General features: G+C 38.1%; 1 protein-coding gene across 2 annotated transcripts; it reads right to left on the reverse strand.

Moving 5' to 3' along the window:
- Nucleotides 1-235: 235 nt before the first annotated feature.
- Nucleotides 236-12709, reverse strand: LOC105677178 (alpha-2-macroglobulin-like protein 1). 2 transcript variants are annotated; one of them, XM_012375602.2, is made up of 25 exons: nt 12426-12709; nt 11634-11809; nt 10178-10419; nt 9902-10018; nt 9646-9812; nt 9434-9542; nt 9023-9256; nt 7881-8123; nt 7438-7766; nt 6937-7295; nt 6448-6638; nt 6219-6360; nt 5891-6050; nt 5370-5598; nt 5058-5263; nt 4453-4802; nt 4145-4386; nt 3812-4063; nt 3203-3595; nt 2839-3070; nt 2524-2696; nt 2044-2434; nt 1479-1805; nt 1049-1273; nt 236-971 (listed from the first exon to the last, which is right to left on the reverse strand). In XM_012375602.2, exons 1-25 carry the CDS (start codon nt 12509-12511, stop codon nt 772-774), a joined length of 5775 nt encoding a protein of 1924 aa, XP_012231025.1. In that variant the 5' UTR covers nt 12512-12709; the 3' UTR covers nt 236-771. The 2 variants fall into 2 exon arrangements, with proteins under 2 accessions (XP_012231025.1, XP_012231026.1); XM_012375603.2 differs by having other exon boundaries at nt 2263-2434; nt 12426-12708.
- Nucleotides 12710-13476: the final 767 nt, after the last annotated feature.

A 13476-nucleotide genomic window follows, 5' to 3' on the forward strand; every position in this document is an offset into this window, starting at 1 on the left:
ATATCTCGTTCTTCCTTTCTTCCCATCATTTTCGCGAAATGATTCTAGCTGAACTTCGTCGAATACTCCATTTAGAAAGAATTCTTTTAAACGACTACATTTAAAATGTGGAAAGAAATTATATGTAAAACTTGGTTGCTCGAAAACTAGCGTAGCTACGTACCCATTTTAAGATAATGCGAAATTAACGATAGAAACATATGATAATATTTTATGGATGTATTAAATTAGCCAATTATTATGTCATAAATCATTGTGCTTTATTTACAGTTCAGTTAACGCGTTCATTATTCGCTATTCACGAATTACGATAACGCATTATAACTTAAGTGGATTATCTTGGATATAACTTTCAATATAAAAATGACTATTAGATAACTTTGTGAGACACACTCCGTTTACTCACCGCACATCCCACATTTCAATAACGCGGGGTGTGCGATGTAGAGATTTGTATACGGAGCTTCGAGGCGGGGGGGAGAATTGCAATGAAAATTCAGAGTATATTGGATATCGACCTGGAAAATACCCTGTGTGAAATCTACCGTCAAATTATATACAAGGTGTCTCGAGAAAAACGATACATCAAGTTATAATAAAAAAATTTCTTGGCCAACTCAGTTATACTGTATGATTCTAATTCAAGTTTGCACGCGTATAAATTTCCATACGCCTGTATGAGTAATCGTCATTAGTATCACACGATATATTTCGTTCTTTTTGCGTATTCAGTGGATTGTCGAAACGCCGAGGAGCAGCCTGCTGGCTTGATTAAGGAGGCGTAGGAACATTAAGAGATGCGTTATCATCACGGTTCGCGCACATTGCTCGTGCGTCCGTTATCTCTTGCGGAACACCGCCAACCGGCGGTAATCCGTATATAGAAACTTGCTCGTCTAAGATGTGTCGACTGTGCGAGCGTTTAGCGAACTCGCTGTCGCCGGAGTGCATCAGCAATGCTAGACTTCCAGCTGTAAATATAATACGCATTATTAATAATAATATGTGATAAGAGAACAATACTGTAATTGTTCTTAATTGTACTCACGGTTATCTAAAGGCGGGCAAGAGCAATTGGGGCTTAAGACAAAGGCGATCGTCGAACGGAGACGTTTAACTTCGTGCGATGGCCGTATATCTAACAGAAGTCTTGCCTTTCGTAACCGTCTGATTGCCGCTTTTATGACACTACTGGCAGAACAATAAACATCGTTAATGTCCAATGGTAATTCGTCGGCGCATACGGGACACGACTCGATTGAATCAGGAGGCGCTGAAACCAAAAAATTACTCGGCTTAATCATCAAGAAAGAAGATCGATTTTTACAAATAGTAAAAGTTTCTGTTCTAAAGCTTCCAACATTTTAAAATGATATAAAATAAATTAAGAGGAGAACGAGCTATACAGCAATGTACACGAAATGTTTGTGAAGGAAAAGAAAAATTTTACCTAATAATTACAATTTGATTTTACGTACTCAACGTTTCAGATTGCGCATTGTTCAAGTCTGTTCCCATCTTCTGATCGGTTTGGTTAGTCTCATCCAGCAATGGATCGCTAAAATCAGGTTTCACGGAAACCGGCACAGGTCCTTCGATACCGTCGGGAGTCGCCAATTCGTGATCAACCACGACGAAGAGAGGATTTCCGTCATAATTCAAAGAAAGGTCTTGACCTGGTTTGTTAAAAGACGCTTCCATATCATCGAGATCTACGCTGGGTGGTCCGAGTCTATCGAACACGGGATTCAGATTGATGTCCGGCTCATTTGGCGTTTGCCCGCTTCCAGCTTCCGTTTGCGGTACTAAGAGAGATCGAATTCGAAAGATTACAAGACAGATATTTAGAAATGCGAGGCTTGTCTCGAAAATAACGAGAACGATTGATACAAAGAACTTGCTATTGATTTGATATCTTATACCTATTAATCGTATTTATATCTCATATATCTATAATTAAACAAGATTTTAATATAAATTCTTTTTAGAACTTATTCTCGAGACGAATCGTACGTATGTACGCGATACGTAATATTTACTAACTATCCATATTACTGGGCGCGATGCCGTTAGCGTTGGCTGTGCGAACGTTCGCAACGGTATCGATATCGTCTGTATTTATTTTGAGATTGGAATTTTCTACCAGAGGAACGTCCTCGTTTCTCGATCGTATGCCGGTTACCGACTTTGTTACTTTGTCACGGAGTTTCTTGATCAGGTTGATTTGTGGTTCTAGCTGAGACACATTCTGGACTGTGTTACCTATCTGCTCTACAGTGCCGTTTTGACCGCTCTCGTTCGCTTTTTCCACCGTTTCATCCTTTTCCGCACTCTTCGGGATATCCTTGTCCAATTCCTCTACCGGCACGGGATTAGGAATCTCCATTTCTTCGTCCGGGGTAGCGCTGCTGCAAGTCGGCGCAAAACTGTAGCTCTGAAAGAGTATGACATTTCAATGTTATGAGATATTGTTAAATACTATATGTATTTAATAACTATGGAGCAGCATATTCGCAAACTTACGCTAGATATCGTCAACTCCTGTTGGTAGTAATCGTATAATTTTACATTCGCTGGCTCGAGTCTGTCAACAATATTTTCTCTGGTTACTGTAAACGATATACAGGTCTTTTGGTTGATCAATTTGTCGAAGTATATGGTGACAATACCGCGGTCCTCCTCGAAGCGTTTCACTTCTGCAAATTTTGCCAGAAACAAATTTTATTTTAGTACTCCTTGATATCTCTTAATTTTAACTCAGCAACATTTTTTTTTCAAAGTGACTAATTTATGATATTAAGTTATTTTGATTTTAATATATCTTTATCGCACGCTTACTTGTGGCCGGATCTTCCAGCAGCGAGTGAAGACTCGCACGATCCGGGACATATCCACTTATCATGCCAATTTCTAATAATGCCATGTTACTTTCACCATCTGCCATTTTATATCTCGTGCAGATTGTAATTTTTTGCGTCGAGCATTCGTCCGCCAACGTCGGAGCGGCGTTGACCGAAAGGTCAAACGCTTCGGAGCCGGTCGCGTGTGCAACATTGTATTTTATATTGCTCTGAAAAGATAAGTTTATTATCAGTTATATAATTTAATTCTTATCTCAATAATGTTCACTATTAATTTTGTGTTTTTATCAATTTTAACTGTTTTCAAGTTTTTTATTTTCCAAATAAAAATGTAAAGCTACCTGCACTAAGACACAGCCTTCACCCTCGGCGAAGATCTCGACTATCGTGGGTATCACGGGCAAAGGGAGTTGTTTGAGAACCATGCGATTGTCATTGTGCATTCTGTACACCTGATCCACCTCGCCGGCAGTTACGAGCACCGAGAGATCCGTGGTGTTGCTGAACATCACAGCGGCGTACTTCGTGAGAGCCTCCAGGCCGAGCACGGTGTCCTGCGTGGACGTGAAGCCACCCTTCACGTTTCGTTGCTTCGACATCCAACGGACCGCTTTCAGCGCCTCGACCATGTTCGTCTCGCCGCCTAATTTCACCAGCGATAGCACAGCGTACGCCGTCATTTCGATGCTCAGCCCTAACGAGGGTTTGTATTTGTCTTCCCACCAAAGGAGATCCTGCGAATAAATGAATGTTTGCAACAAATACGCGAAATTTCGTGAACTTCAGATTTGCAACTGCAACATTAGTCTTTGAGAAAACATGCCAGGCTTTCAAGAATAAAAATTTATAAAATTTTTGATTAAAAATAAGAACCGATTATCACCGAAGATTCTATCGGTTCAAGATTTATAGAAGTAGAACCAGTAAATAATGAATTTTGCCATTCGTACATGATTCCGTGTTGCACGATTCATAAGTGATTTCATGCTGTTGTTCGCTTTCGGATGATCCAACAACGCTAAAGCGTAAGTAGATATAGCTGCAGTATACGTTGTACCGCCGTCGTCTTTCATTCCTTTTTCCAGACAATGTAGAGCGTTATTAATGAGCGACGGTGCTAACGGTACGTCTGATTCTAAGAGGGAGATCAGTATATACGCCGTTAACGCTGAGGAAGAACTGTCGTCATCTTGCAAACCGCCCTGAGAACACATTTAAGAGTTTATGTACTATTCATTATTCGAACATAAAAAAATTAAAGTTTAAAACAAAGATCATTGTACCTTCATATCCTTGTGGAATACCCTGCCTATGACGGGGAAGCATCCGTTCTCCAGTTGCTTCTTCATCATCCACTTTACAGAAATTTTAAGATCACGCTCATCGATGTAAATTATGTTCCTCGCTTGAGCGAAGGACTTTATCACGAACGCAGTGAGCCAAATCGAACTACCTTCCTCTGAGTTTCCACCGAATGCGGAGTACGAACCATCCGGATGTCTGTATATTAATTCGCGCTGGTATCCTACGTTAGGATCAGATGATATAAAACTTATCGCGGATTAAAATTAAACTAAAATTGAACGCTTACCTTTTTTCATATTTTTCACTGCCTTTGCTCGCAGCTCCGGATTCTCGATCCCGGTGGCGTCCAAATAACCGATCACATGGATGTTGGGGACAAAGAGAACCATATTTTGCTCACCGCAACCCATCGGCAAGCGCACGAGATTATCTAGATTTTCGAGGGCCGGACCCAAGATATCTCCTATCATGGACACATGCGCTCTCGCACTTTCGGGCACCAAATCGTCGGGTAAATCGAGATTCCAGGTGATGGTGGAATCGTCGCTAAAGTCCTTCGGACAGATGAACGCCGACTTCGTCGTTTCTACGGGGAAGCCTTCCGGCAGCACGAGTATGGGTTTTACAATGACGTCTCTGAAAAAAATGCAAAAATCGCTAAGTAAATGCTTAATCCATGTTTTTTAATATTTAAATGAAAAGTACTAATCAAAATTATACTTTTTTTACATAAATAATGAAATATACAAATATTTCTCCATAATAAAAATCATTTTTCTCGTTTAAATGAAATATTAAAAGTTGTGGACTTTTAATCATTTATGTATGCGTTCAGAAAATGTTTGAGTATTTAATAACTGTGAATAAAAGGAATTCGATTAATCTACTTACCGCGTATACAGAAGTACTTCCGGACCACACGGTTCGGCGTAATCCGAGTCGATCGAGGCAGAAACCGTGATGTTAATATCGCCGAGAACTCGCGGCCTGAGAATGTATTCGTGCACTACGCTGTCCCGCGGTTTCACGCAGAACGAAGCGACTGCATGCGACAGATGCAAGTCGAGTCCTGTTGCATCCTCCAGCTTGATCTTCACCTGCAAACACCAAGTCGGTACTCACAATATATCGGTAAACTGCTGTGAATGCAATTTTGAAACTTTAATTATTTGAAAAATTCTGTTTTCTCAAAGCTAAACTTACCGGTAGACTGTGCTGCATGTAATTAAATAAGGAAACTTTCATGCGTAACATCTCTCCGCGTTTCACACTGTACGGTAAACTATAATCCAGGAAGAACGGTTGGAATCCCGTGATGCTAGTTGGTGCTGCTATCCCGAGACCGTGCGTAGGTGAGATACACGCGGTATATCCGACCCAATCAGTGATCGAATGAGGCAACGTACGTTCTATAGTTACTTTGCCTTCTTTTCTACAATAAAAAAGTTTCGTAGAAATGTGAATATGAATATTTGCGGCATAAAATATAAAATTGAAGGCTATTAATCTTGCTGTTTCTATTTTACTGCTATGTTCTAATGTGATTTTAAACAAGCAACGCTTGTTTCTTTGCATCTTATAGATGAAATTAAAGTTAAAATGTTGAAGGCGCGAGTATTTTGAAAAATTCTTAAAATTATCGCATTTTATAAACAAATACAAAATAATTGCAACGTAAAAGCAAAATTAATAAATATGTTTGAAGAATTTAAATGTGCACACACCCAGTTGGCACTAATTCCCACAGCCACGTTTCGGGGAAGAAAGATCTGAGAGGTGCAGGTTGATCGGGCACTTGGTCCACGTATGCCTGCTCAGGGCCTACATTTAATAATGGATACGCCATAGGCAATGCCGTTTTCGCCATGGCAAATTGAAACCGTCCTGTCAAAATAATTACATCACATGATTTAAAAGAAAATTAAAAAAAAAATCTATAAAACTGCCGATCTGTTCTCTAATTTCGAGTAAATTCTATTACAATCTAAAAATAAACCCTCTAACAGATCGTGATTTAAATTCTAATTTAAATTTTACAATGTGAAAACGCACCATCCGCTGCGTCTATCTCCTTGACGTTTGAGAAATGTGAAAACTGCCTGCTTCTGCTCCTTACAGCCATGCGATTGGCAGTAAGTCGAGGGCAAGGTCGCGTCTCCAGTATTAAATCGCTCATCACAATAGCTCCAAAGTCCTAAAATAGAGAGGAAGATCCAATGGACATATAATTATCATTCTCGAAATCATCTTAAAGCTGTTTACATTTCCAGAAAGTTCTCACATCGAACGCTTGTATGGCGTCAACGTAATTCACAAAATCGCCACGAAAAATTGTGCTTCTCCTTTTCCGTGATATTATGTCCGATCGCCATCCCTGTCCGTCATCACTGCTATCCCAGAAGAACGATTCGTCGAAAGCGGGAATTGGTAAGTGATCGATTTCTTCTGTATTCGTTTCTGGCTGTGTCGCCGCTGTAAAAAATTTAAATATCCGATATGTATGATTTTGTGATAACAATTGTTCTCAAGCAAAGTATTGGGCGACAAATATTTCAATTTTTATTTTGTAAGATTGCGATCTTTATCGCGCAGAAAATTAAGCATTGTACCGAAGAAATAAGTAAAGAGATAACCCAGATAGTTAAATGTTAAATTTGATTAATTAATGGATGCTAAAAAAGTTGTAAATATATTTATATATACAGAAACCAAAAATTAAAACATGCTGTTGTATACATTTGTATATATTTGACTTTTTATATCACAATACCTTTACAATGAGTCCACGTCCAAGTAGGTCGCGGCTCTGGCTCTATATGGAATCGCTTCATTTGCTTGAAGGCCTGATCGGCGTTGATTAAATTCGCTTTGGATCCTAAGAAACGAGTCGATTTATCTACTGCAGAAATGCCGCAGAGAGACCAAGGGGCGGCTTCCACATGATACTGGGTAGCTGTTCCTGGAGTTTGAGCGTCGGTGTGCCAGGCGGTCTTTACTTTATTTTCGAAACAGTGTCCCACCTTGATTGAGTATGTAGTAGCGATGATCTCGCCATCCGGACGAACATAGTAGAGTAACAATTCAGAAACAGGTGCCATAGACGGGGTGATCTTGACGCTGAGAGGAAATCTTGAAGCAGGAGAAATCGTAGTGAGAACAATTTTTGTAAATTTTGAACATCTATACATATTTTTAATACAATAATCTTAATTTGCTTTTAATGAGCTTGGCAAAATTTTCTTGCAATCCACTTTGCTACGCAAGATATTACCTGTGAACGATGGTGCCCTGATCAGTCTTATTTCCTGTTTCGACGGCGCCCAACAAGTTTCGGAATTCTGAGTAATTTAAAACCGTGTCTCTGGTCGGCCGGTGCTTCACGTGGCCGTAAATCAACAAGTCTCCCTTGGAATTGATTGAATAATGAAAGGAAATGGACTCGTTGGTTTTGCTCTTAACTGGTACCGTGTACATAACGTTGAACGAATATTTTTCCCCGCAGACGATCGGTTGGTAACCACGAGCCACCGCCAAGTAGTTGTCCGATGGCGAGTACCAGGGATTTATGTCGATATGCGCCGACGGTTGATCCATAAAAATCTAATTTAATAATACATTTTAAGTGCGCGCAAATAATCCTTTTTACGCGTACTAAATTTAGAGAAAAAAAGAAAACAATATAAACTTATTAAAATGATTTGTATCTTGACGTACTCGCCAACGCGTGTCTGGCGAATAGTATTTTGTGGGATAGTCGACACCGGACGCGATGAAACTCAGCAAGACGATATTCTTGTGCGGGGGCGGCACGACGAAGTCGACGAAGCCATCGGACGAGGATGTGAAGTTGCGGCATTCCACTACGACGCGAAGCCACTCATCCTTACCGCGCACTCGCATGCAAAGCTGAATCTTCTCATGCGGTGCTGGAGTATCATCGTGCCGCGAGACATGTAGCTGTAATAGAAACATTTTCCATTTTTTTACTAGAAATAATAAAATAATAATCAAATAACAAGATTATTTTTAACTATAATTGTATATATTTTCCGTTGCGTCATTGTGAGATGCTATGTAAAAATTTTGTTGTGTAAATATCTCAAGAAATTAAAAAATAAAAAACAATTAAAGTTCTTGTGCAGAATAATCCAATTATTTAAAACTTTAAACCACATATAATGGAAGGCTCCAAATGTTTTAACAAACGATAAATAATGAAAATGGCGATAAGAGCCGTTGCAGGATGTTCGTGCTAAATTTTTAATTTTTCTTAAAGAAATTAGTAAATTAGTCTACAAGAGACAGTTAAAATGTACACCGATCTCAATTCGAGATACTTAAAGTGTACGAAAATTTTAAAGTACATAGTTCTCATATATCGAGAAACTTTAATGTACGTATAGGAATTATTGTAAAGAAAGGAAGAGAGAGAAAAAATATCAGGGCGCGAGTGGCTAAGCCGGGAATTGAACCCGGGTCTTTCGCTTGCCGGGCGAATGTTCTCGAAGAACATTCGCCCGGCAAGCGAAAGACCCGGGTTCAATTCCCGGCTTAGCCACTCGCGCCCTGATATTTTTTCTCTCTCTTCCTTTCTTTACAATAATTCCTATACGTACATTAAAGTTTCTCGATATATGAGAACTATGTACTTTAAAATTTTCGTACACTTTAAGTATCTCGAATTGAGATCGGTGTACATTTTAACTGTCTCTTGTAGACTAATTTACTAATTTCTTTAAGAAAAATTAAAAATTTAGCACGAACATCCTGCAACGGCTCTTATCGCCATTTTCATTATTTACCAATTATTTAACTTTAATTTGCATTAACTGAAACTGATTACTTGTGATTTTTACCTTTCCGTGATATGGTAAGCCTAATTTAAAATATTTCGGTGTATACGGCAGAAATTCCAGTTTCAGAGCCTGCTGCACGACCACGGTATGACTGATCGTTGTCTCTACTATGCCCGTACCAGTTTCGGTAAAGTTAGCTATGAGAACGATATTATTCGGTGCCACTTTCCATTGGGCCAGTCCGAGCACCGCGCTCGACAGTACAAACTCGGTGCAACCATCTGGCGAATCCAGCTGTAACAATTAATTAGTTGCAACAAACTTAAATTTGAAATTTTAACAAATATAGCATGTCTCATGCTATATTCGTAGAATATTATGTAATCTGTGTGCAGATATAACTGAAATTAATTAAAAAGAAAGAATTTTTTTTTTAACTGATGAAGATTAAAGGTTGGAAGAACTATTGACCTCTGTTTCGTAATGTACTTCTGGAAGATTAGGCTTCCGTCTCCATGCCGGTATTTGCGGTGTCGATTTTAAAAGTAATCTACCCTTCACCGGCTTGCCGTAACTATACCTATAATATCATAATATATAAGATAAATCAATGTGTAAATTTAGCAAAAAGTGTAATTAAAGCAAAAAATTTCGATTTGTTTTATCAAAAGACGATCACTTACTTTGCACATATGTTCCATGTCACGTTCTCCGCATCGGCGAGAATATATCCCGGTGAAGTTATAGTCACTTGGAATCTGGGAAGAACATATTTTTTCACTTCGAATATGGTTGTATGAATCAGTTGCGGCTGCGATCTTCTTTTTTCCACTTTAATTTTCCAGGTTCCCTGTAGCACAGAAAGCGTTATCAGCATTCTAATCATTGACATTTCCTTTTATGTAACTCTTATAATTGCAAGAAAAAAAAGAACTTTACCGGACTTGGTTCCGGCGATAAAGGGAACTTTAATTGCGCCATTCCATTTTCAGTACTGACGTTGGTCCACTGCGCTACTCGTACCTCGGATGGATTCTCAATCCATACTTTTGGTATCTAGAAATAGAAAGGCATACTCGATGTTATTAAGAAAAAACATATTTTATTGTTATTAATATTATCTATTATAATAATTAATTATTGCAAATTTGTAAACAGTAATTTTAAATTTGTGGATTACTTGATATCAATATTATATATTTGTGAGCAACGCACCATTTTCTTCCATGGCTTTAAATCGTGCTTGAGCGTGAGGATTCTAATATTCACATCTTGCCCTGGTTTGTAGACCGGCTTATCCGTCTCCACGAATGTGATTAAAGAATCGTGCTCGATGTAGACTTCCTTTTCCGTTTCCACGACATAATCGGGATATTTGTCGAACTTTATTTTCAATCGTAATCGTCCGCTGAAGTATTTCGTAAAGGGTACTGCCAGCTCCAAACATGTTTCTATTCCTGCAAACACAAATAAGCATTATTAAAATTATTTATTTTACAAGCACAGATATTTGAACTACAAAAATGATGGCAGACATAAACAAATTGCTATCAGGTGTAAAAGTGTATAATTAAGTAAGTTAATTAGATTAATTATTACTGCAACAATTGCAGCTAAATTAAATGATTCGAAGAAGATAGAATAGTCAAGCTTTTAGAATTTTTCTAAAGACGTAAAAGATTTATTTCTATTATTTGGATACAAAATCAATATACAAAAAAAAGATATCTCCACCTAATTATTTCATCGGACATTGGTGCATCAAGTTCCGTGATTTACTTCGCCAAGTACTATCCGTACTTTAGCAATTCATTGATAAATCTTTTCGCGCGACTACGACGTCAGCAAATGTATGATAAACTCGGACCTTGATCGAGCGGTACTTGTTGTTCACCCCGTGTATATAACAATACAGATGGGTTTCCCATGTGGTCTCGAGCGATTAGTTATTTCCCCTTCGGAGAGAGACTCGGCTTATTTAACTCCCCCGCAGGAAGCGACGACAATTTCAATTTACGATTTGTTTAAAGCGTCCGATTCGCGCCGCAAGGGAAGAGAGAGAAAGGACGATGCCCGACCCATGGGCGTAGCTGGGATTTTTGGACACAAGAGCGAAATTTTCGACAGGCTTATGCAGCTTATAAATTTATCACTTCTTCGTCATCTTTTCTTAAGGTTTTCCCTTCGCCCGATGAATCTGAAAGTACCGCACTTCCGTTTGCTACCCCATTGTTTCATCTTCGGATCAACGTACGAATCCACGGGGCATTCTCAATTATGTGTTATCGCGTTGCGTGCGGGGCAACAAGTTCAATTATGAGTTATCACGTTGCAGTCGTATCCGAATATTTAATTATTCTTCAGACGTAAGATCGTAAATGTAAACTTTTATATGTATGAAGCAAAACATAAAGCATTTTGATAACTGAAATATCAAGCACTAAAGTTAGAAAAAATGGTCCTTTACGACTTATTTTTCTGTAAAAATTAATTCTAAACGTTAAAAATGTTATTCTTTACCAACTTTGAAGCACTTTATATATCACACACACACACACACACACAAATAATATAACGAATCCATTCCAATAAGTCAAAAATTAAATATTCTGAATTGGACAATATTGCCGAGATTAAGAAAATATCTGATAAGGAAGAGAAATGCGCTTGCCTGTTTTGACGATGCTACTTGTTTTGGTCAATATCTCGTCCTCTGCGCCTGTATCTGACGCCGGAGACAGCAGCTCCAAGAGAACATGTGCCGGTGGTTCGAGATTATGTAGCGACAGACAGCTACTCTCGGTTTCGCCGGCTAAGAATCTTCTTGGTGCAGTAAAGACGTATCCTCTAAAAAAAAAAGAATTATTAATTACGCACAACAAAGAGAAACGTTGTGAAAAAACCAACTTTGAAAAAACTTTAGATTTTAGAATAATTAAATATGTTAGCTAAATTGAATAATAAATTGAAAAATACTTCCAGTAAATCCATTCTGTACTTTAAGATTTTTTCCAAAACTTATGCATGAAAAATGTTACACAAAATCCTATTAAACATCAAATGTTAATCGGTTTTATTAAATTTAATGTTTTCCAGTTATTTAAGTATCGAACAAATTAAATATATGGATTGTACAATTCCATGATGTTGAAAAGTTGAAGGAATACATTTTTATATTTAAGTATTTTAAAAAAATCTTTCAGATTTTTATCCCATTTGCCCGGTTATATATAGTTTCTTACTTGATAGTATCTTACACTTGTAGAGTTTATCGTAAAGAAAAATCAATGTAGCTATTATTAAATTAGCGCGCAACGAGTATCGCAAGTGTTGTTCTTAGTTAGATAACCGAGAGATTTGCAACTAAATTCGATATTCGCGAGTGAATAATGCGATGATCATAATGAAAATTGCTGGGTAGCGTCTTGCGAAATAAAAACGATAAGACTTTGACGATCTTTACCGATTAGCATTCGCGCCGCCTTCGCAGGGCTGAAGAAACGCGCAGTACAGGTAGAAAAGTACACAGGATACGATTAACTTATCCATCGTCTTGTAATTCACACTAATCAACGGCCGACGTGTGTTCTCGAAATCTTAATTGATCGTTGCAAACATATCAACGGGAAACACACTAGTGAGGAGCTTCTTCCTCCTCACAGGAAGTGCTTATCTCACGCGGCAAGAGAATAACAGCCAAGAGAGAGGCTGCGGGCCGACTGAAAGCGCGATATTCGTACCGGCTACTCTTATTATTAACCCCTTGAGTCCGTGTAAGGAGGAGAGGGTTACGCGGGGCGCGGATTGAATCGCGAGAACCACGACACGTCGGTCGCCGGCTGATGCACGATGATCAGTATTTTTTTTCCTACGTCGCCGGTTCGAACTGGCTTCACGGAATTGCTTATTGACGACATATACAATTACCGTAATTCGTCAGTGGTTTTTACGCTTTTTGCGTAATCTCTCACACATCCAGTACATCAGTGTCCCGTAATCTTTTTTTCGCTTGTGTATATCACTTTGAGATCCACTTGCCTCCTTCTAGTTCTTTGCTTTTTGTAGATGCTGTTAATCGGAGAAAAGGTTTTCATGCCTCTACCAAGTTTGCTTCTTTTATCTCCTGTCTTTTACATGTGAGCTTTAAGAACAAAAAAAATTGCCTTAATAAAGAATAAATATCATATATTTTAATAGAAATCATAAAGATATATATATATATATATATATTTACATATCTACAAATATTTTTAAAATGTTAAATCACAACTGATTATATGGATATTTAATCAGTAGACTGTTTTACATTCTTCATTAATTTTCTAAATTATTTTGTTTGCTTATCCAGCGATTAATATATAAATAGATTTTGAACTCACATAAAAATCATTGAAAATATACATATTCAATTCTTACAATCATATCTCATGGACGAAGTGGAGTGCAGCGTGTGTATCACGTGAAAATTAATTAAATTTCTTAATTAATTATTGTTCTTGCTTATCTAGCGATTA

The sequence above is a fragment of the Linepithema humile genome, chromosome 1, assembly GCF_040581485.1.
Source record: "Linepithema humile isolate Giens D197 chromosome 1, Lhum_UNIL_v1.0, whole genome shotgun sequence".
Classification (NCBI taxonomy): Eukaryota; Metazoa; Arthropoda; class Insecta; order Hymenoptera; family Formicidae; genus Linepithema; species Linepithema humile.